At 38.7% G+C, this 25,066-nt stretch overlaps 1 protein-coding gene and 6 non-coding genes across 8 annotated transcripts in view; all 7 read right to left on the reverse strand.

The window, feature by feature from the left end:
• cdin1 (CDAN1 interacting nuclease 1) overlaps window positions 1-25,066 on the reverse strand; it is a 294,474-nt gene that overhangs the window by 142,350 nt on the left and 127,058 nt on the right. For both annotated transcript variants that reach the window (XR_008632427.1, XM_055155721.1), the window contains exons 10-11: window positions 20,492-20,557; window positions 18,415-18,520 (exon numbers count right to left, since the gene is read on the reverse strand). Coding sequence is in view for 1 of the 2 variants with exons in the window: in XM_055155721.1 (XP_055011696.1) it covers window positions 18,415-18,520; window positions 20,492-20,557 (172 nt within the window). In the remaining variant the exon portion in view is untranslated. The remainder of the gene's footprint in view (window positions 1-18,414; window positions 18,521-20,491; window positions 20,558-25,066) is intronic.
• Window positions 3,109-3,180, reverse strand: trnad-guc (transfer RNA aspartic acid (anticodon GUC)). The gene has a single exon. It is a non-coding gene; the product is annotated as a tRNA-Asp (tRNA).
• On the reverse strand, window positions 4,835-4,906 carry trnad-guc (transfer RNA aspartic acid (anticodon GUC)). The gene has a single exon. It is a non-coding gene; the product is annotated as a tRNA-Asp (tRNA).
• trnad-guc (transfer RNA aspartic acid (anticodon GUC)) lies at window positions 5,848-5,919 on the reverse strand. Its single transcript has one exon. It is a non-coding gene; the product is annotated as a tRNA-Asp (tRNA).
• trnad-guc (transfer RNA aspartic acid (anticodon GUC)) lies at window positions 9,762-9,833 on the reverse strand. Its single transcript has one exon. It is a non-coding gene; the product is annotated as a tRNA-Asp (tRNA).
• trnad-guc (transfer RNA aspartic acid (anticodon GUC)) lies at window positions 13,058-13,129 on the reverse strand. The gene has a single exon. It is a non-coding gene; the product is annotated as a tRNA-Asp (tRNA).
• On the reverse strand, window positions 14,470-14,541 carry trnad-guc (transfer RNA aspartic acid (anticodon GUC)). Its single transcript has one exon. It is a non-coding gene; the product is annotated as a tRNA-Asp (tRNA).

The following is a 25,066-nucleotide window of genomic DNA, read 5'->3' on the forward strand; positions in this document are numbered from 1 at the left end:
CCACACCACATACATGTTGTGATTTTACTTACATTAGAAATCAGATGTTTTGTCCCGGCAGTTACTCTTACTTGAGCACTTACTTTTTGCTCTTAAAGATTGTGTAGAGGATTTTTTTTAAGCAAAGAGAAATACAGCGACAGTCCTTTTTCAAATGTTGTGCATGTGTGACACCACCTTCCTCCTCCACAGCACCTCTTTACTCTAGAAATCACATTTGTTTACAGCCAGTGTGCATTCAGAATTACTGTTGAATTGAGCTGTCTAGAAATAATTTAGCGACCGACATGTCAGTTTTTAGCTCCTTTGTCTGCTTCAGTCGCGCCATCGCTGGAAGGAATCTCCAAGAAAGAATCTCCAAGAATCACCTCAGTTTGTCTTCGCTCCTTTTCTCCTTCTCTTCTTCTTTCAGCGACCTCAAAAACAAACTTTCTTTTTCTGCGAACTGGTCGTGGATTCTCGTTTGCCATCGCAACAAACTTTGTGCAAATTGTGAGGAAGCGACAGTTTGAAAAAACCTCTAAGTAACCGCTGAATAAACCACGTAATCCCCGCGCGCCGGCGAGTCAGTTACACTAGAAACGTAGGGAGTTTGATTGACAACCTAACAGCCAATAGATAAAGAGGGAGCCTCGTTTTCTATTGGCTGATGTTTATCTGAACTCACTACGTCCACAGTTGATAGATTTTCATTCTTTTTTTTTTTTTTTGGTCATCATAATTACAAGGCTGCTGCGTCTCTGTAATGGTATTTTAAACTTTCATTGACAATTTGAAACAAAAAAAATAAATCCTCCATACAACCTTTAAGCAATTTCTTGGACTGCTATGTACTTCTACTTGAGTAAGAAGTTTATTTAGGTCTTCCAGTATTATTTCCAAAAAAAGTTTTTTTTTTTTTTTTAAATAACAGACTAGTGTGTTATTTTGAAGTAAATTTACACTTATCTGAGTAAAATTACATGAATAACACAAGGGTTTAGACATGAGGCTATAGGGAGACATTTTCTTACCAAACCTTCCTAGTTCTTGACATTTTATAATATAAAATATAAAAAAATGTAAATAAAAAATATAATTCCACCTATAAGTGTTAAAATGTGTATAGCGGGTTTCATGATTCTGAAATTTTCACTCAATCTAGTGGGATAAATCTGAAATTTTCACTTAATTTGGTGGGATGTTTCTCAAATTTTCCTTTAATTTGATGATATAATTCTGAATATAGATAATTACTGTATGTTCAATTACAGTATTAAAATGTATTTGAACTAAATATTTATAGGTTATTGTGTACTTTGGCTCTGGCTATGATGTGATACATAAAAATCTGCAAAAACAATGTGACGGATCTGCCAAAACGAACAAGGAATGTTTTTTTTTTTTTCACCACCATTCACCTCACTGCCGCTATTTTTTCTTATTTTTTAACTTGTTGTAAATATAAATGATAGTTTTACACAAATCAAGAAGAAATTTGCAGAGAACAGTTGAAAAATATGTTGAAAATGACAGGAAGTTCTATTTTAAAGAGATCTTAATCGATGACGTCACACTGGGAGAATTTTATCCAAATGTTTGGAATTTTTTTTCAATATTTTAAACACGATTTCAACTAAATAAATGTGTTTTCTTACCATTTTATTTGTCAACTTTGGCTCTCGATGGCTTTTGATAAGGAATATATAGTCTAAAAAAATAAAAATATGGAAAATACGACTACGAAAAGGGGAAAAGGGGAACGATTCCGACTCTCGATTCCCATCTCCAGCCATACATCAGGCGCATCGTTCTATTGTTATGACAGGAAGGGCATCTGCCGTAAAAATCTGCAAAAACAACATGACGGATCTGCCAAAACGAACAAGCTCATATTTTTTTCACCGTCGTTCACCTCACTGCCGCTATTTTTCTGTATTTTTTAACTCCGCACAAACTTTAAACCGCCACTTTTTAAATGTTTTAAACTTAAACATTCATTCTACATCTTAACAAAACGCATCCGTGCTGAGAAAACGAGGGAGGGAAAACGCACTTCTCGTGACACGGGGGCCGAAAACTGACAAAAAAAATATCCTCTTCTCTTTTAAAACAATTCCGTGGCAAAACAGGAATTCCTCGAGTTGACACGCTCGCACCTCATTTGACTGGGGGCTGTCTTGTCGGCGTCGTGTCAGGGTGAGGCGGCTCAGACTCGGGGTTTAGAGCGAGGGGGAGGTGTGGGTGTAGCGTGGCATAGGTTCGCTTCCTTCCAGGGCCTCATTTAAGCGAACAGCGGCTGGATGCTAAATGACACATGGGGATAATGCGCAGGAACGAGGAGACGCGGAGAGACGGGAGGCAGAAGTTTAAGCAGAGGTACAATAAGAAGCAGAGGAGGGTTTAACATGAGCCTACAGGGGCACTTTTTCCTTACCAAACCTTCTCATTTTTGGCGTTTTATAATGTTGTTTCTTTAAAAAAAAAAAAAAAAAAAGCTAATTAAAAGATAGCATTTTTTCTTGAGGGGCAAGTTGGTTTAAATGTGTATAGAGGACTTGATGATTCTCAACTTTTCACTAAATTTGGTGGAATGATTCTCAAATTTTCACTTATTTTGATGGGATAATTCTTAAATTTTTACTTACATTTTAAAATTTTCTCTTAATTTTGTAGGATAATTCTCATATTTTCACTTATTTTGGTGAGATAATTCTCAAATTTTCAGTCACTCTAGTGGGATAATTTTCAGATTTTCACTAATTTGGTGGGATAATTCTCATATTTTCACTTAATATGGTGGGATAATTCTCATATTTTCACTTAATTTAGTGGGATAATTCTCAAATTTTCACTTCATTTGGTGGGATAATTTAAAATTTTTCACTTACTTTGGTGGGACAATTCTCGAATTTTCATTCAGTTTGATGGGATGATTTTCAAAATTTTATTTTGGGAATTCTCACATTTTATTTATTTACGTTTCGTATTTGACCAAAATAAGATTTAGTCCAGTTGACAAATTTAATATCACAGAAGGGGGCACCTAAAATTAATCATGTTCAAACGCAGATTTTTGTTGTAATACAGTGAGTTCTCGTGGTTTAAGGTAGTTCAAAAGATCTCATCCTCCCCGTCGGGGAATTGAACCCCGGTCTCCCGCGTGACAGGCGGGGATACTCACCACTATACTAACGAGGAAGGTGCCCCTCACCACTACACAGACAGAAGGTGAAAGTGAAAGTAAACTGCTTACAAAGACGACATAACGATATACTCATGAATAATCATATATATATAATATATATACTGAAAATCAGGATACACACTGCAAAAAGTAATCGCTAGATAAGTTAAAAAATGTTTAAATTAAGAACATTTTACTTTATTTGAGTTGATTCAACTTGACATGTAAAATGATCTACCACCGGAATAAGTGTTGCTTCGTTGTAGCAGCTTTAGTTTCGTTGTCAAGTGGGAGGGTGGCAGAAATACACTGCAATTAAAAAAAAAAAAAGCCAAATCAATCTAAAAAACACTTTGGTGACATATACAAGGCCCACACATCACTCTTAGAAGGTAGAAAGCTCTAAAAAGTAGATTTTGCATGAGATGGGCCCTTTAAAATAACAACAGCAGCAACAACAAAAAAAGTTAAAAGACAGAATTACATTGCATTTTCTTGATATCACCTGTCGCATTTTTCAGTAACAGTGGACATCGCACGTACTCTTTTACAGAAAACAGACTACACTCCGTACACTACTGTAATCGTTCATCTTTAAAAACACTGACTTCTCGGAGCGACAGAGACGCTGTGTCAGTTGCCGTTAGTATTCCAGGTTCATGTGCTGCGGGGGCCCCTAAAACAAACAGTAAGGGCCCTAAAGGAGCCTCCATTGTGTTTGCATTCACTTGGAGCACGTCATAACACAGGAAATAATAGGCCATGCTCCCGCTCCACATGGGCTCTGCTTTAGAATAAACACGAACTGAGCCGGGCTGAGCTGCATGGAGAAAGTCTGGGGAAATGACAGGGTTTCAGGTGACATCACAACTTTCTACACGCCATAAATACTTAAAGAGGGAGTATTTTTACTTCTGTGGGGTATTCGCGGCTAATGCGTAACACATTTAGGTCACCGTGTTGCCTTTTATTGTTTTGAAAATGTTATATTTGCCAAAAACAGCGTAATAACGTCTTCTTACATCAAGTTTCGGTTTTGTTTTTGACAGTCTTGAGTCTCCCCTTCCTTTGCTCTCCGCGCTAAGTCACTCCCCTTCAGAGCACAACACAATAGATACGATACATACCTCGATACATAGGCCACGATATGATACATACCTCGATACATAGGCCACAATACGATACATACCTCGATACATAGGCCACAATACGATACATACCTCGATACATAGGCCATGATACGATACAGAGCTCGATACATAGGCCATGATACGATACATACCTCGATACATAGGCCACGATACGATACATACCTCGATACATAGGCCACGATATGATACATACCTCGATACATAGGCCACGATACGATACATATCTCTATACATAGGCTACGATAGAATACATAGGCCACGAAACGATACGATATATTTCGATATATTTAAACTACCACTAGACTAGAATTAATCAGTCTCAGAACTAGTAAGTAGATAATAAATCTGAAAACAAGAAGATTAACCTGATAAGTTTTAAAATTTTGGCCAGATCAGAGGAATTTGCAGTGAAATCACATGAAATGCAAACGCTACAGCAGGAACAGTCCCACTAAAACGGAACAGACCACACATGTGCAACACCTTAAACCACTGCAGGGGATCAAAAATGTATTTCCTCCCCGTCGGGGAATTGAACCCCGGTCTCCCGCGTGACAGGCGGGGATACTCACCACTATACTAACGAGGAAGGTGCCCTGATTCACCACACAGGCAATAGAAGAGGAAGCGACACAAATATTACACAAGCGCTTCACCCTTTGGACTCACAGCGCAGTTTCGTAGCAGAGATTACGCAACATTAGAACCAAACGAGAGCCTGGACTGTGTGTGCTGTAGTGTACTCTGTACGGTTGCTGAATGTATTGTGTTTTAGCTGCCAGGCTTTTCACAGGTTTCTGATGTTTCCCCCACACATGTAAAGATTGTATTTACTTAGAGGCTGTTTACAGGACAACATGTTTTCACAGCCCACAGGGACTGGCCTTTTCATTTACATGAGAATGTGCCTGAGCTCCATCCCCTCTTTCACAGCAGAATGTGTCTGATCTTGACTCTTTCACGGCTCACAGCAGGGAGCAGGTCTCAGACAAACTCAAGTAGCTCAGGAGAAATGGAGTTCTCCTTTATGACTTCAGAAGTGTGATGTGAACACTGATTGGCCAAATAACCCGACTGCAAACCACAAACCTTTAAGGTTATACATTTACAAGTAACGATCACTAAAACACCACGTACGTAATGATCAGCATTAAACACATGATGACAAGTCGTCACTTACTCAGTTTACACGCACAGAGGGAAAACCACATTTTTGGTCAACCACAATTCGAAGAGGAACACCAAAGAGTTTGAAAAAACAGTATAAACTCATTCGGTTTCAGTTATAAAAATACTAAATGTAAATGAAGGTTTACACTGGGGAGTCAAAACCACACAAATATAATTTAATATAATATAAATTTTGTATAATATACTGAAGTTTTTTGACTGTCCAGTTGACAGAACAGAATTTTTCTTCTCTGTGGATCCCGCCTGCACGACTGAGGGAGCACACAAACATTCACACATAATATTTGGTATCAGTTGACTACAGCAATAGGACACTACAGGGTTAAAAATAAATGTTTCCTCCCCGTCGGGGAATTGAACCCCGGTCTCCCGCGTGACAGGCGGGGATACTCACCACTATACTAACGAGGAAGGTGCCCTCAACCTCTACACAGACAGAAGGTGAAAGTGAAAGTAAAGTTTTTATCGAGGAAATGAACATATGACACAATATATTAAAATTAGGATGTTTGCTCTAGAGTATCTGTAGAAATGTTAAAGGCCCTGACCTGATTTTTTTTCACATGTATTTGATCAAAATGTGTCTTGCCCCAGTACAGATATCAATATTTCCCATAGATTTTCAAACTCCAGATTTTCAGAAATCACAAACCAAGCAGAATTCTATACAAGAAACCACAAAGTCATGTTGTGGACTTACCAGCTTGTCAAAGCTTGACCAAAATTAAAAATTTCCTGACAGGCAGGGATGTTCAACACTCTAGTAACAAGGAAGGTGCCCTAAACCACTTGCCTGACCAGAAAGTTCTACATTCTGTTCGAATCCAGAAGAGACTGGAACTGAACCTCGGATCCAACCAAAAGACATCTCTCGAAAATTCTTGTAACATTTAGAACAAAATATACAACTACTTTTACCTGAAATAAGCAATGGTTTTAACTTGTTGGGTTGTTTTTTAAAGACTTAAATACACTTTACTCTATTGTCTTTAAAAAAGAAGTTAAAGTACATAAGAAGACTAAATTAACATCTTTGGTTTAAGTAATGGTTTGGTTATTTGATTGCTGATTCTGTAAAAATCTGCACTGTTTCTCAGGCTTTACGTAGATTTTTCTCCTTTTTTTTATGTCAGCAGCCATGTTTGATTTTGATGCAAACAGAGCATGAGTCTCTCTGATTGGTTAATCCGCCTGTCAATCATGCACTGTAAAATCAGGGAGACAGAACACAGCTCCAGATCCGCTTGCTTTTGTAAAGTTTTGTCAAAGTGTGTGGTTCTGGTTGGTCAGGTAACTACACCACAACACAGACAGAAAGTGAAACTAAAACTAAACTCTACATTGGGATTGTCTTGGTTTGCTTTTTTATTATTTCAATTTCAAGTATCACAATATCTATCTGTAGAAATATCATAGTCCAAAATGTGTCGCTGTGCCGCTTCATTATAAAAATACATGCATCACGAATTTCGGACTTCCGGTCATTGCCCAATGCATACTGGGAAGGATTTTCCGAAAAAGTGAGCATCAAACTGTCGCGTTTGATTTGGCAGTGGGATGCGTCTATTGACAAAGTTGATCTTTTCAAGTCTTTTGAACCATATCGCTTTTGTTTCTGGTTCTGATATTGTCATATTTTAGCTTTGGGATTCCATCAAAGCGGGATCCTGTTCATTAAGCGAGAAGTGCAGAAGACAAACAGGCTGAGCTGCACTTTCTTGTTCTTCTTTACAACAACATCATGTCTTGGTCTCTTTGCAGTGGAAGGTGTTTCTTGGTGAACAGTTGGTGCCTTTTGCTTTGGCGTTGACTTTTTAAATTCGGAACCAAGGTTGAGCGATGGATCTGGATTTCGCTCCACATACAAAATGTTCTCTACAAACTCGGGATGATTTCTTAGGCAGTCAGAGGTTTCCTTTTTCATCTTTCCTGTAGATAAATTCTGCCTATTGCCTTCGCCTTTCACTATTTTTCAATTTCGTTGAGAAGGGAAACAGTTTGAACGGAGGTTTGCAGTCACACACATCTGATTCCCTTTTGCATTTATGGAGTTCGCAAACTTCCGAAGCCCATTTCTCGAGCAGTTTTCCGCAGTTAGGATCCAACAACCACACAATTACAATGTCTGAATCCCAAAACTAAAATATAACAATATCAGAACCAGAAACAAAAGCGATATGGTTCAAAAGACTTGAAAAGATCGGCGGTTTGATGCTCACTTTTTCGGTATGCATTGCGCTATGACCAGAAGTCCGAAATTCGTGATGCATGTATACAATATAACACCAAAACTTATAATAATAACGAAATAACTCCAGACAAGGAAAGGTGCCACCGTTACCACTACAAGCTATGAACACTTGAAAGAGCAAACCATCTCTCCAAACACGTATTAGATAGAAAATAATATCTGGAGGCCATCCCGACGCTACGAAACAACAGCAATCAGAAACAATGTGCGCGCGTCTTCGGTGCATTTGCGAGTGGTCAAGCCAGATGATGTATAACGGGCAACCCAAAAGTCCTAACCCCCATTTCACGGCGCGGAGAAATGAGCCATACTGTCCCATTATACGCTCATAAATCATTTTTTGGTGGACGCCTGACAGCTTTTTATCAGATCTAACCTTTTCAGGCTCCCATTAAGAACGCTAACATTTTCAACTCTGACACGCCGGAGCCCACAGCTGATGTAGGCCTGCTCCAGAAAGGGGTGGGGGGGGGGGGGTTTAGTGTCCATTGTCTCGGCGGGAATTTTAATGAGAAAATCGAGATGACACAACATCGGGGTCGCGCGTTAACAGTGCGGTCGTGTGCGGATGGTTTCGTACGGCGAGGAGACGAGCGGTGCGTAGAAGAGTGGGAGGGGAAAATGTATGAACTAGTGAGCTTTTCCAAATAAAAACAGTAATAGATCCTCATATTTTAATGTTTATATAATAATATTTTGGGGGGGTGGCATATACGATTCAGTTTATAGTACACATTTTAAAGATAGAAAACGTAAAGGACTTTTGTATACAACTGTGATATACTGTATTTATATTACTATATTTCTGTTTTTTACTTTTAAATAATTATGTCTTATTCAATACCAGTTTCTTGCCATTTTTTATTGACTTAGAGAAAGTTTATTGATCCACAAGAGAAATTATTTTGACACAGTAACTCACAAGAGAGTAAAATATAAAATGGTAATAATAAATTCTAAATAAGTAGCAAAAAAGGTGTCAAGTACAACATAATTATATAAATGTAAATGTACAAGTCAAAATAAAACAGAAAGATGAGTAATAAAATAAATAAAATAAAATAAAATAAATAATAATAATTGTTACTTGTTCAGAAGTTTTATTACCATTTTTATATTTTTTTGCTCTTTGTTATTATATTATATTGTGATGTGTGAGCTCCTGTGTTCAAGTAATTTCCCTTGTGGATTAATAATGTTTGTCTAAGTCTAAGTCTAATTAGTGATGGGCAAAACATGGACATATCGATACTGTCTGACGTATAGAAAAATCGATTCTTGTGTAAAAATATCAGTACTTAAGGAGGCAAAGGAGATATTACAATTTGTCAATCGGACAAAAGTTTATTTTGGTTGAATATGTTTCGCAGCACATCCAAGCTGTTTCTTCAGTTTGGGGTCAGATTTTCCTTATATCTGTCTGAAGGAGAAACTAACTACACTGAAACTACTCTGAAACTAACACATCTACTTGTTTACAGTTTCTGTTAGTTAGCTCGGCCTGTTGAACTGCTTTGAGTGTGGGGTCATATTAGCATAATCATACAGGCCCATAATGGAGCTTTAACACCTCTGGGCCTGACCTGGCTATCCCTATTGTTCTCTTTGTTTTAGGTCTGAGGATGCAATGTTTTTCTTAACAAAAATAACCTTTTTAACTCCCCTCTCTAACTAATTCTTTTCTCTGGCTCAGGTCTGTACCTCACTATCTAATTGTGTCTCGTCCTATCCCTAGACATGATATATTGAGCAGAAAGAAAAATTCAATTCAAAAGAGTGAAGACGTTTCACCACCGTTTCAGTTCAGTGCAGTTAGCTCCTCCCTTCAGACAGATATAAGACAGTATGTCCACCAGAAATCTGATACAATTTAAGAAGCTGCATCAATCCCTGTTTATCATTAGTGCAAATATTTGATGAATCTTCACACATAATATTCTTTAAAGCTGGTACCAGTTGATCACTGTCAGAAGACACTTGGGGGGTTAAAAATAAATATTTCCTCCCCGTCGGGGAATTGAACCCCGGTCTCCCGCGTGACAGGCGGGGATACTCACCACTATACTAACGAGGAAGGTGCCCTCAACCTCTACACAGACAGAAGGTGAAAGTGAAAGTAAACAAGTAAATAAGTTAATGTTCAGTGATATTTAATGATACAGTTTATTAAAATTAAGATGTTTGCTCTAGAATATCAGTAGAAATGTTAATAATAATAATATAATAAAAACAGAAAGTAAACTGCTTACAAAAAGGAAATGTTGATATACTGAACAGTGCTGCTTATTGAAAACTAAAAAAGAGTGCCCTAAATCAACTGTAGAAATGTTCTCAATATAATATAGAACATAAGTATACTCTTTATATGGTAACTTGCTGTAAAAAGATTAGATTTTGAACATGACACTGTAAATAAGTGGCGTGCAAAATGACAATAATGCAAGTATGTCACTATATTCAAACTTAAAGCTCTTATATCACACAAAATCGACTCTTGTGAGTTTTAGATCATGTTATAATGTTGTTACCTCCTCAAAAACATACCCGGAGTTGTGTTTTGTTTCACATATGTTTGAGTAACTCTTTATTATTGGTCTGTCTACAACAAAACATTTTAAGATCGATTGGAAAAAAGCATAATATGAGCCCGTTAAACATGCTTTTGGTCACCTCGAGATTAGTATTTCACATTTTATAATTTGTTTTGAAAGAAAAACTCCCGCGCACTGTCTCACTCTTGATTTTTTTCTTTTATTAGTACAACGTTTTGGTCCCTCAGACATTCCTTGGGTAAATGAGGGACCAAAACATTATAATAATAAAAGAAAAATAAAGAGTGAGACAGTGTGAGGGAGTTTTTCTTTAAAAACAGCAAAGTGACTCTCCTCCAACGCACTTGTCGCCCATCAGATCTACACAGATTTGAAAAAAATTTCTAAAACCAATGCAATTTAATGTGACAGGTTTTGCACAAATTTGATTATAGAATGAGTCCAGTGATTAAAAACTGCACAGGAGTAAACCAGATTTTTACCTATGACGCAACAATCCAGGGATAATTCAAGATGACTATTTTTTATAGCTCAGAGAAAAATGAAACAAGCATAAATGAAGCAAAATACAACTCCAGAAAGGTATTTGACGAGGGGACAACAAGATGACACGATTAAAAGTTCAAAAAGTGAAGGACACATATGCAGAATTTAAGATATTTTAACTTACATCCAAGATTTTTTCCTAAAATCTTATCTTTTTTTCTGAATTGTCTTGCTGATTGGGCCAGTACAATTACTTCTGCCAAATAACGTTAATGCAAAGTAGTTCCTAAATTACAAATAAAAATGGCCCACAGCGCTTTCCATACACCATTAGAGGATAAAGCAGGCAAATGAACACAAGCTGCAGCTGGGGAGGTCCATGAAAAATAAGCAAATCAGTGAGAATGTCAGTCAGGACCAGCGCAACACGTCCAAACAGCGCCGTGTGCTTGGGTTACGCAGGGATGGAGGGATGGAGGGATGGAGCGGAGGGCTGCAAGGGAAGATGAAGAATGAGAGAACGGACAGACAGCCTAAACAGCAGTCTGTCAAAACTGTGAACTGAGCCCGTGAACCCAGAGCCGTAAATGAGAAGAGAGAGGCCTGACGTCACCCAATCACCGCTGAGCGAGCTTAAGGGGGGAACACGACGAGTAATGCAAAGAGAGACTGGAAGAATTACACTGTACACAGACTTATTCAAGCACAAAGAAACATGTCGTTCATAATACAACGCAGAATTCATGAACAAATGATTGATTAAGAATGATTTAAGGTTATAACTATGTAATTAAAGGCACTCACTCCCACAAACTGACTCCTACGAAATTTCCATGACTTTTTCATGACCTAAAGTGAATTTTCCATGACTTTACAGCACTTAGATGTGTAGAATTGATCAGACTTTTAGGGTTAAATATGAAATGTTAAGTTTTTCCACTCACCTTATGGTTTGGGATTATAGTTTTTAACATTTAAAATCCTGTCAGTGCATTTATTGTCGTCTCTTTTAACAAAAGGTGCACACATTCAGAAATAATGATAATAGTCTAATGAGAACTTAACAGAACGCTGGAGTTGTGTGAAAGAGATACTAAAATTACATGACTTTTCCAGGACTGGAGAATGACATTTTCAACTTCCATGACTTTTCTGAGATTTCCATGACCGTGGGAACCCTGTAAGGGTTTAGTGACAGGAATTAGGGGTTAGCTATTAATTAAGTAATTACTAAATCCACAGATGGAAAGATAAAAGGATGGACAGAGTGAAAGACGGAGAGATAGATCATAGATGATTTGTCTAGTAAATACTAGGCCTCACTTACTCTTAATAAACTCTTTGTTCATTCTGAATGAAGTCTTTATGCTTTATTAAGATTATTATAATAGCGATTAGAGTTTTTTTATAAATCCAATATTTTATTTCAAAAGGTACAGCACATAACCTTCTGGAGGTGGCGTGTCACCTGCAGAATTCCAAGGAAATAGAAAGTTAAATCAAACTTTGAAACATTCTTCAAGGAGATGCATTAGATTAAAGATGAGGGAACAACATTCGTATGGAAACAAGCAGCAAGAGGCCCTCCTCCCGCAAGCCCACTCAATGTTTTTTTTTTTTTTTACTTTTTAAAAATTGTCTTATTATTTATTATTATTACATATAAGTTTTATAGTGCAATAAAAAACAACACAAATTAATAAATAAATAAGTTCCATGACAGGACTTTAAAGTACAAGTGTGATTAAAGTTAGTTAAATGCTGGTGAAATAAACTGAAACATTAACTGTAAATCACTGAACAGTAACAGAAGATACATACACACACAGAAGAAACACACACACACACAGACACAAACACACACAACTGTAACATAAACGTAACTTGACACTTGCATACACCGCATCAAAAATTTGCATAAAAAACCTGGGACTAAACGAGGACTCGACCATGAGTGAACCAAGTCCTCAATCACTAAACACTAAACACTAAACTGAGGAGAAATGTGATACTGACGACACATGAGACAGACACATGTGCACGACACATGTGCACACAGTGACTGGCACCTGTGAACAAAATGTTGACATGATATATTATAAACATTGACACCATTATAGACTTTTCTCTGATTCCACCGCCAATATGAAAAAAAATGAAATAAATATTAGTTCTGATATTTGGATAATCCTAAGATCTTTTATTGACACAGCATCAGTTTGTAAAGTAAAGTTACACCAGGGGTCAAAAACCACATGTCCTCCCCGTCGGGGAATTGAACCCCGGTCTCCCGCGTGACAGGCGGGGATACTCACCACTATACTAACGAGGAAGGTGCCCTCAACCACAGAGCAGACAGAAAGTGAAAATGAAAGTAAACTGTTTACACAAAGAGACGTTGATATATTGAACAGTGCTGCTTATTGAAAACTAAAAGTGTGCTTTAAATTAACAGTAGAAATGTTCTCAACATAATATAGAACATAAGTATTTTCTTTATATAGTAACTTCCTGTAAAATGACAAACTAGAAAAGCCCTCAGAGAGCGCAGACCTCCGCCAAGGACTACCCCCATTTTTTATATAAATTGCGATAAAATCAGTCTGGATCAGATCCGGATCAGCCTTTGGAATATGAAAGAAGATCCCATTGTCCATCCCTGAGTCAAATTTCATGGGGTTTGGTCAATAATTAACCGAGATATTGAGAAACAAAATTTTTTGCCCCATTTACCACAATGTTAACTAAAATTTCAAAGTGACCCAGAATCCAGGATTTCTTCCGGATCACCCCCAAAATGAAATCAGTTCTTCCTTTTCACATTTCCAACAAATCCTGAAAATTTCATCAAAATCGGTCCATAACGTTTTGAGTTATGTTGCTAACAGACAAACAAACAAACAAACGCTGGCAAAAACATAACCTCCTTGGCGGAGGTAAATATAAAGTGTTGTATATTAGATTTTGAACATGACACCGTAAATAAAAGGTGTGAACCAAAAGGAAAACCTAAGAACAGTGTTGTGAGACCAAGACCAGTCCGAGACCACAGGGTCCAGAGACCAAGACAAGACCAAGACTTTAAAAGGTCGAGACCTCGGCCCACTGAGACCAAATCAAGACAATTTTTGTAATTTTCAACATTTATTTGTATTTTACAGTTATTTTGGCACAAACATATCAGTGTTTTTATAAATCTATCTCCATTCTATCTGATTGTTAATTTAAGCTTAAAATAAGACAAACAAACTGTACTGCAGTTAAACCCCTTTTTTTGGACCCTCACGAACTGTTTTCATTAATCCCACTTCCACTGGCACTTTACAGAAAACTGTTTCAAAGTGAAGAAGTGGGTAGGATTTTTAAACCTGTGTTCCTAATTGCGGCCGTAATGAAATACGATCGCACCTCGAGTCCGAGACAAGACCGAGTCCAAGTTCCTTCAAGACCAAGACAAGACCGGGTCCAAATGCGCTCAAGTCCGAGACGAGACCAAGACCACGAAAAAATGGTCTCGAGGCCACGTAGTACTACGACTCTACCTAAGAACCAAGCTTCTAACCCTTTATTTGAATCACAACGAAAAATATCACGATGAATACATTTCTTAAAAGTTTCAAAATTCTAAAAACTATCGAAAATAATCATCAGAAGATCATAAATAAATATTTCCTCCCCGTCGGGGAATTGAACCCCGGTCTCCCGCGTGACAGGCGGGGATACTCACCACTATACTAACGAGGAAGGTGTCCTGTAGATCTACGCGGACCGAAACCGAAACTAAACCCATACAGGACACTTAACAAATGTGTCAGATTTGTGTGCTAAAACTGTGAATAAAACAAACAAACAAAAAAAAAAACTCTAGGTCTGTTTGTGATGAGGAAACATTATAACATAGAGCAGAATATGGTGAAAAATCATCCGTTTAATCACAAAACGTAAATAAGAAAGCAAAAGAGATTTCAATTTGATCATAGAATGAGTCCAGTGATTGTTTACGGGCTTAAAAACTGCGCAGGAGTAAACCAGATTTTTACCTATGACGCAACAATCCAGGGATAATTCAAGACGACCATTTTTGTGTGCTCAGAGAAAAATGAAACAAGCATAACTGAAGCAAAATACAACTCCAGAAAGGTATTTGATGAAGGGACAACAAGATGACACGGTTAAAAGTTCAAAAAGAGAAAGACACATATGCAGAATTTAAGATATTTTTACTTACATCCAAGAGTTTTTCCTAAATTCTTATCTTTTTTCTGAAATTTCTTGCTGATTGGGCCAGTACAATTACTTCTGCCAAATAACGTTAATGCAAAGTAGTTCCTAAATTACAAATAAGAATGTCCCACAGTGCTTTCCATACACCATTAGAAAAAAAAAAAAACCTCTAGGTCTGTTTGTGATGCGGAAACATTATAACATAGAGAAGAATATGGTGAAAAATCGTCCGTTTAATCACAAAACGTAAATAAGAAAGCAAAAGAGATTTCAATATTACGTTTATTTTATGGTATATTTTCTCCGCCACTCTTCATCCATCAAGCCTCCATTAGCATTCACAAATTATCTCTCGTATCCCGCGTGACAAACAATAAGAGACAGACGGGTCATACGAAAATGTCAGCTGTAAATGTCAATTAAAGTCTATGGAGTGGCGCGAGGGGAGGGCCTGACAGCTCGGGTTGGGTTTATCCGAGCGGGCCCGAGCTTGACGTGCTCTAGACCCAAAGTGGGACTGCGCCCTAACGCAGTGCGACAGGCCGCTGCACCCGACGCCGCCCGCCCCGCCGAGAGCACCCCGGGGGCCCCACGCGAGCGCCAGACACACCCCCGCTGTCCAATCAGAGCGGGCGGAATGTGATATGTGGATGAGCGATGCAAGAGACAGGGGCATGAGCTCGACAAGAGGGATACACTGTACATAAGAGCGGTGTAGTGGGTCAGGCATCGCGTCACCAACCGCAGGGTGACCGGATTTTTGTCCATGTAAGTAAGAAAAATCAAAAACAAGGAAAAACCAAAAAGTCTTGTCCTAGTAAAGATTTATTGTAAAAAATGAGCTGTGTGCCATCTGCATTTAGTCATAAAGCATTTTAAACCAGAAAGTGTGCAGTTAGTATGCCATTTGCGGTTAGATTTACTGGAATGTCAGTCAAAACGTCAAAATGACAAAACTTCAGTCAAATCTAAGGTCAAAACTTCAGTCAAAACATTAAAATGACAAATATTCGGTCAACTCTTCGGTCAAAACTTCGGTCAACTCTTCGATCAAAACTTCGGTCAACTCTTCGATCAAAACTTCGGTCAAAAAGTTAAAATAACAAAACTTTAGTCAAATCTAAGGTCAAAAGTTCAGTCAAAACGTTAAAATGACAAAACTCTGGTCAACTCTTCAGTCAAAACTTCGGTCAAAACTTTGTTCAAAAGTTCAGTCAAAAGTTCGGTCAAAACGTCAAAATGACAAAACTTCTGTCAAAACTTCTGTCAAAACTTCAGTCAAAAACTTCGGTCAAAAAGTTAAAATGACAAAACTTTGGTCAACTCTTTGGTAAACTCTTCGGTCAACTCTTCAATCATAACGTCAAAATATCAAAACTTCAGTCAACTCTCTGTCAAAACTTCATCAAAACATCAATATGACAAAGCTTCATTCAAAACTTCGGTCAAAACTTCGGTCAGAACTCCCGTCAAAACTCCCGTCAAAACTTCAGTCAAAACTTTAGTCAAAACTTAATTTGTGAAAAGAACTTAAAAACTAATTGTAGTGAATAATTACAATGCTCGGAAGGTGTACGGTAAGTGAGGAATTAAACTTTCAAACAGAAAATAAATACAGGCTACAACTATGAACCTTAGAGCAGTTTTGAGACGTATAAAACATAAAATGAATAAAAAACTATACTTTGAACATGAAATAAGACATAGAAAAACATAAATTCATCCAAAATAAATTATATATCCAGCTGTTCTACAATGTCTATATTTAAAAAAAACAAAAAATAAATAAACTTTGTTAAGATTTAGGGCGCAGTCCTAAATCTTTAAAACCATGTATCGATATAATAAGTACCATATCGCCCCAGTCCGCACTTTCGCCGTCACATAAATCGTTTCAACTCCATTATATGAGTTTGGAGATCGTTTGGTACACAAACCAAAATTGCGAACAAAATTTAATTACACATTCAAAAATGATCCAAATGTGTTGCTCAACTATTATTTATCATTAAAGCCACTACAAAACAGCTCTGTAAAAATACAAGTATAATATTACAAGAGAATTATGCGAATATTATGAGTTTTGGGCCAGTAAATCATCTTATTACAACAATTTACAGACCAAAATGGGAAATCGGCTGAACCAATATCTTCGGATTGGTATCCAGTCTAGGGATGAGCATGATTAATCGATTAATCGATAATTGATCATTAAGAATTTCATCGATTACGTTAACTTTAATCGACAAACCGAATGTAGGTTGCTGTGTGTAGCGTGACCAAACAGGGGTCCGTACATGTGTCTCTCTCCACTCAGAAGGAGCGAGCAAACACAAACAGTGGGTCAGTCTGCAACGTACCGAAGTGCAAATGTGTATTTAACGATGATTTGTACAAGAAATTCCAGACTTTCTGTTGCGTTCGGGACAAGTGTGAGTCCATGTGCACAGTGTATAAAGCAGCACATATGTTTCTGTGTCCAGTGGGAAAAAGTTTTACCAGGTGAGAGTCGCTCAATGTGGATGACGAGGCCCCGCCCCCCTCCCCCCGTACGGTGTCCTGGTTTTGACAAACGCAAATCTGGTCACACTAACCTGTATTCACCTGAGCCGTGTCTTTTAATCTGACAGAAATTGAACCACATCAACGACACAAGAGCTGTAGTTTTATCTTCGCTGAGTTTCTGCAAATTAACGATGCGGTTTTAAGTTTCGTTTCTGTGAGATTTGAACAAAACTGAATTAAACACATTATAATGTCAAACGGGCTGATGTGGCTCTAGAGTCGTTACGGTTTATATGTCGTAAAGTTGAATTTATTTATGCAGATTAGGAGTGCAGATAGTAATAATAATGATGATCATTTTAATATAAAAACGTTAATGATTAATCGATAATCGATCGTTAATTCTTCCGACGATCGATTAAGAAAATTTCATCGAATGCCCATCCCTAATCCAGTCCACCAAAATTTTCATCCAACAGCAGTATCGTATCGGTGCGTTCCTAACTTTCTCCATTATTTTCCAATTTCCATGTAACTGTATTAAGCATGACCCTCCTGGACAGTAACATACCAACGTCTTTAAAAGGTAAATACCTCACAATAACACATTGACATCATTCTTTTGTCCACAGTCTGACTCCAGCTTTCTTCCTGTACTGCTCTCATGCGCCCAAATGCCCCAGCTCGGTTCTCCATTTTCCCCAACTTCCTCCAAAACAATGTGTGGACTTTGTAAAAACAACGCGGCACTACAGACTATTCAGCGTGAGCCCACAAGAGCGTGATCCGAGCGCGTGGGAGTGGTGAGAGGACGCAGGAGGAAGTGTCCGTGTAACCGTATGTGATCTGCTTTCGGGCAAAAACAACGTTGTCCCGCGACACACCGACCTGTTCCAGTAGCTCCAGAACTGCTCGTTGAGGTACGTCCGGTGGCTGTAGTCGTCTCCGAACGACGCCTTGCTCTCGATCCAGTGCACGATATGGCCGTCAACAGCTTTAAAGACACACGACAAAACAAATAATCGGGAATGTCATGAAAGAAGGTACAATTCAGGAATTTACTAGTATTTGAGGGCAATTTGATAAATCATATTATTTCAGCATAAAACAATTTACTATGCAGGGAAACGGGGCTGAAAAAAAGTATACTAAGGGGAAAAATCAGTTTTGAAGCCTAGGAATGAGTTCAAACATCAAAATGTACACACAGTCTGGTATAAAAATTCAAAAATGTCCTCAAATTGAGAAACAAAACCCAGAAAAACCTAGGTATAGTAATATAGTCTTGATTTCTGAGCCTACAAAACTTTTCCATGACTTTTTCATGACCTAAAGTGAATTTTCCATGACTTTTCGGCACCCACATGTGCAGAATTGAGCATATTTTAGGGCTAAATATGAAATGTTAACCCTTTCCACTCACCTTATGGTTTGGTATTATAGTTTTTTAACATTCAAAATCCTGTCAGTGCATTTATTGTTGTCTATTTTCAACAAAAGGCGCAGACGTTCAGAAATAATCTTAATAGTCTAATGAGAACTTAACAGAACGCTGTAGTTGCGTGAAAGAGATACTAAAATTCCATGACTTTTCCAGGCCTGTAATATATGTCATTTTCAGTTTCCATGACTGTGGGAACCCTGACCATGGCTACCAGCAAGGGAGTTTCCTCCAGTACAAGTAGTGTAAATGACACTAAAGCAGTAGATACTAGCGAGAAAGTTGAGATGCATCTTAGTCCATTTTGACAGTTGTAATGATCTGAATATGGCGACTCTGAAATACCGCCTCATAATGGCTACGTTCAGACTGCAGGGCTTAACGCTCAATTCCGATTTTTTTGTTGAAATCCGATGTTTTTGCGAGGTCGTTCACATTTCCAATTAAATGCGACTTGTATGTGACTCCAGTGTGAACATTAAACGGCCCGAAAGTGTCCCACATGTGCACTGGAGACACGACGACGTCAACCGCAGCGAGCGTGCTCCAGAACATGAACAACGAGATTGAGAAGGAGAAGGACGAGGTTTTTGGCCGTGGTGTTTTGTGGGACAGCGGCAGCTAAGTCAGTTGAAAGGAACGTGTGGATGCGGAGATGGAGCCAAGAGTGGTGAGTGGTGATGTGCTTCGCTTCATTGACACGGAGTTCGTTAACAATTTTCGCCAACTTCAGCGCAGAATAGTGACGTTTGTGTCTTGTTGATAACGTGTAGGTCGGATGGATGCGCTTTGGCCGTTCAGACTGAAGTCGCATGTCAAAAGATCAGATATGTATCAGTTTCAGGAGCACATATCCAAGTGGCCTGGGTCGCATTTGAAAAAATTGGATCTGTGTCGTTCGTTGTCATTAAAAGATCAGATACAGGTCACATAGGCTGCGTTCAGACTGCAGCCTGAAGTGACCCAAATCCGATTTTTTGGCTTCTATGTGACCTGTATCCGATCTTTTAATGACAGTCTGAACGGCACAGATCCAATTTTTCAAAACTCAGATCACTGAACATTCTGACGACTGAAGCAGGCGGAAACTGGAACTGTAAAATCTCCAGGTGCTCAATGCTCGCGACCATATTTGGACAACTTCCGTAAACACAGAGACGCTCGCTGCGGTTGACGCATGGGGTTGACGTCGTCGTGTCTCCAGTGCACACGTGGGACACTTTCGGGCCGTTTACCGTTCACACTGAAGTCACAGACAAGTCGCATTTAATTGGAAATGTGAACGACCTCGCAAAAACATCGGATTTCACAAAAAAATCGGAATTGAGCGTTAAGCCCTGCAGTCTGAACGTAGCCATAGAGGCCAAAAAAATCTGATTTGGATCACTTCAGGCTGCAGTCTGAACGTAGCCAATGTCACTCTGGAGCTCTGGAGAAGTAACCAGCCTAAATACCAAAACATGCAAATGAAACAAAACAAGTACAGTTTTGGTGTAAGAGTAAACACCCCAACATGGTACTGACCAACAGGAACTTCCAGGATAATGTCTGGAGTTTTGTCATAGCCCATGGTCCTCAGCTGGTTTTCATCTGTAAGGAAAGAAAGGAAAAACACATATGGGTGTGATCATTTTACAGAGACTAGTCACATCTAAGGGAACAAACACAGACTGTACAATGATGCAATGACTGTGCATTCTTGACATTTGGATACGTAAAGTAAAGAAAAACTGAAAAAGTCTGAAAAAGTCTGAAGATGTGGTAGTAATTTTATCACAATCTGTCATGTAATACAGGCTTATAAATACTTTTGAACTGCCCAGATCGCTTAAATCGTCCAAATGATTCTAGTGAAGTTGTCAGTGTTTCCCATACAGGGACCAATCTGCACCACAGAATAAAAACCAAGCACCACAAATTGATTCCACCACCTCCTTCCTTTTGTAGTTTCTTATATCCAATTATAGTATTTATTTTATTTGAATTATTATATAATGGTTATATTATACTATTTATTTTGTTTTACCAAAAAAAAAGTTAAATACAAGAACAAGTTGTAATATTGGCTGAGCTATAGGTCTTGAGTTAAGTATTTGAAATAAAAACCTCAACATTTACTTGTTTTTTTTTTTTTTTGTAACTGATTCCTTGAATGTCAAAGAATCTAAAGTTCAGGTAAAAGCTAAAGTTTAACATTAATTTTGGTAAATATCGTATTTTCCGGGCTATTAGGCGCTCTGGATTATAAGGCGCACTGTCATTAAATTGGTCTATTTTTAAACTTTTTCACAAATAAACCGCACCGGACTTTAAAGGAAACACAACAGTTGGATGGGTGAGTGGTTTTGTTTGTTTGGTGTGTTCACGGTGACTCTGGGCTTTGTTCAGTTGTGGCGTGTAGGGAGGTGCTGTCTGGGACCAACGGATTGTCGGCGTGTTCGCAGTGACTCAGTTGTTCAGTCGTGTCTAGAAGTGGCACATTGCACTCGCTTTTTCGGTTCGTTCCTCCGTTCCGTTCCTCGTCGGCGTGGAGTGATGAGTGTGTCTGTGGGTGTTTGTCGCTGTGCGGTCGCTGTCTGCTCCGTGTGTGTTTGCGTGTTCTGTGGGTGGTGCGTCTTTGTAGTTTACTGAAGTCCTGCTGGGACACCCGAGTGGATTCGTGTATAGGGCGCTCTGGATTGGGATTTTTGATGTGGTTGGAGGCTTATTAAGAGTGCGCCCTATATATAATTCTCAACTTGAAACTTAAAATACAGGTCTTCCACAAACATAATTTGTATGAGCAAACTGTAGTGGTGCATCTTACAGTCGCCGGCACCACACAGTGCTACTTGATCTGTGGAAAACACTGTGTTTGGAATTTAAAAACACACTAAAGCACTTTCTGTATCACTGCATGACATCACAAGCTGGAACAGAGCGTTTTCAGTTTGAGAGAAGAACTCAGCCTAAATATGCAGGAATAGAACGTTCACTTCACTAGATTTATTTGGATGATTTGAGCTCTGGAACTGCCAAACAAAAGGTAAAACGTAGCTGTTAACATGAAAACTACGATTTCATGACATCACAAGTTGGAACAGAGCATTTGGACACAAATAATGCAGGATTACTCGATCATGTGTGAATGAAACAAAAGGGTAACGGAGGGAAACGGGCAGATTTTTTACATTCAAATGTGTCTTATTCAGAAACTAGAGGAACTATTGAAATAAGTAAAGTATCAGAATGTAGGAAAGAGTTACACTCCAACAGGGTAAAGTTAAACCTGTGATATTCTTTCAAGTTGTTGACAAAAAATTTAAAAACTCATGTCGGTAACGGAGGGAATGAAATATGCAGCACTTTTTGGGCAATAAATCCAAACAGTGATAACTCTTGGTTCTCACTTACATATCCTTAACAAACTGGTTTGAATATTTGCTTCATATAGTTTTCTACCATATGGTACAAGATTAGGTTGAAAAATCTCTTACTTTTTGAGTAATGAGATTTTTTATTAAGAAAGGTCATGGTAACGGAGGGAAAAGTAACAGCGGGAAAATTGTGTAGAAGGTGCATGATTTTACATAATTTGTCGCTTTTTTCTTCCAAATACTTTAATATTACTTCAAAATGAAAGGAAACTATTTCTATAAAATGTCAGTCATTCCAAGCAAATTCTTATCATTTTAAATACATTAAAAACAAAAAAAATCATGTTCCTTCATCAACAGTTCAAAGATGGAATAACACAAGATATGATGAAATACATCCATTTATTTACATGATTTTTGGGTCTTTGAAATTTGGGAAATAATTTTTGTTCCATGTTTCATACATGGTCTGTTTAAAACGTATGTAACTTTAGAACCAAAAATGGTACAGAAAAAAGGTAAACAGTTTCATAAACTAGAGTACATATGTATCTGTTCAATACATTTTTATATCAGATGCATTAACTTGAATTTTTGGCCTTGTTGTTTACTTCTGCTTGACTGAGCCCAAAACACAAGTCCAGGTCTGTTTGTGATGAGCAAATAACATTATGAAATAGAACAGAAAATCGCGCAATATGAACCCTTTAAACTTAACCCGACTGTTTGAGTCGGTTCTGTCGTTTGAAGACGCTCGTTTGTCGTACTCTTAAAGATTATAAACTTCCCAATCTCCTCTCTGGCCGCAGGTTCAAGCAGTGATTGCATTCTCCTACAAAAACCCCATTAACGCCCCCATATACCTCCTTACGGGGCACTAACTTTTAACACTCAACCTTCCACCGAGTCAGGCCAGAAAACACACCGTAAAAACCATTAACTGGCCCGGCTCAGATCTGCTGCCACTGCACTCGGCCTGTAAAGAGGTGCTTACAGAGCCCTCTCCCCATTTACCCCTGCTTTATAAAACATATAACAAGGGGGCCAGCGCGGGGCGGGTGTTAGCGCCTCTGCTCGCCTGACCCCGGCCATCCCGCGATCCATTGGCGGTCGCGGTCGTCCTTGACTCCGCGGCGGCCATTATCCCCGCCAGCGCTCCCCATTTCTCCATTACATCGGCAGACTGACCAGGTCGTTCGGCTCGCGGGGGCCCGGCCTCTTTGTCTTCAGCCAAGCTCGGCTAATGGAGCGTGGAAGAAGGGAATCGGAGGAGAGGATGGAGCGAGCCAGGAGAGGTCAGGGCGGAGAAAGAGAGAGACGGAGGGGGGGGAGAGCGGCGAGAGAGGGAATCCTATCTATGAAATTTAATGTAGCTACTGGCGATGCTTCCGGAAATGTTGGTAATAATGGTATGGCGGAGTTTTACAGGCAGTATATTTCTATTAAATGCGTATAAGTGAAATGGGGGTCGTTTAACGTGGATTCAATGTCGTGTTCATCCACTTTGGGGTGATTAGGACGGGTTAGGCACACGGGGAGCTATAAAAAAAAGTATATTAAAAAGGAGCTGGGCCTGATTTTTACTGTCTTAAAAAACGTGACCAAACAGAACTAGTCCAGTTTGCAGAGGTCCAAAGTTACTCCTCGTTTACCTTTTGCATTCCAAGCCCGCCCGGCAACCGCACTGTCAGCATCAGCACTTCCTGTCCAATTGTATTTCTATGTTTTTTTTGTTTTTTCAGTCATGCTAAAATAGGTAAGGTAGATAAGGCAGTGGGCAGGAGTTGTTGAACACTGTTTAAACCAGCTCTGTAGCTAGCAGTAGCTCTCTACTCCCTTACAAGCAGCTCGCCAAAGGATTTCTGAATAGACACATCAAGAATCTCGGACTTCCGGTCATTGCGCGATGCATACTGGGAAGGATTCTCCGAAATAGTGAGCATCAAACCGTCATGTTTGTTTTCCCAGTGGGATGCGTCTATTGACAAAGCCGATCTTTTCAAGTCTTTTGAAACATATCGCTTTTGTTTCTGGTTCGGATATTGTCGTATTTTAGTTTTGGGATTCGGATGTTGTTAATTGTGTGGTTGTTGGATCCTAACAGTGGAAAATGGCTCAAGAAATTTGTTTGCGAACTCCATCAATGCAAAAGGGAATCAGATGTGTGTCACTGTAAACCTCCATTCAAACTGTTTCCTTTCCCAACGGAATTGAAAAATAGTGAAAGGTGAAGGCGATGGGCAGGATTGATCCACAGGAAGGATGAAAAAGGAAACCTTTGCAGCGAAAACGTGAAATGTGCTTCACTGCTTCACTGATACAGAGTTTATTCACAATTTTAGTATGACAAAAAGAACGTTTGTGTAAATTTGTGACGTAGGTGGGATGAATGTGACCTGGCCGTTCAGACTGAAGTCACATGTCAAAAGATCAAATATGTATCAGTTTTAGGAGCACATATCCAAGTGGCCTGGGTCACATTTGAAAAAATTTGATCTGTGTCGTTCAGACTGTCATTAAAAGATCAGATACAGGAGCATAGGGACGAAAAAATCTGATTTGGGTCACTTCAGGCTGCAGTCTGAACGCAGTCTTAGAGCCTATTATTGACCGCAATGAGTTTAGAAGATTTCACAACTTTCAGAGGCCAAAAAGTCAGGATATTTTGTTCTATACCTAAATAATTTCAGTCTTTGGGATTTGTTAATTGCACCAATGCAATTTGGGATTTTGAAAAAAATTT

The sequence above is a fragment of the Boleophthalmus pectinirostris genome, unplaced genomic scaffold (genome assembly GCF_026225935.1).
Source record: "Boleophthalmus pectinirostris isolate CB_2022bp ecotype Guang Dong unplaced genomic scaffold, ASM2622593v1 HiC_scaffold_10, whole genome shotgun sequence".
Classification (NCBI taxonomy): Eukaryota; Metazoa; Chordata; class Actinopteri; order Gobiiformes; family Gobiidae; genus Boleophthalmus; species Boleophthalmus pectinirostris.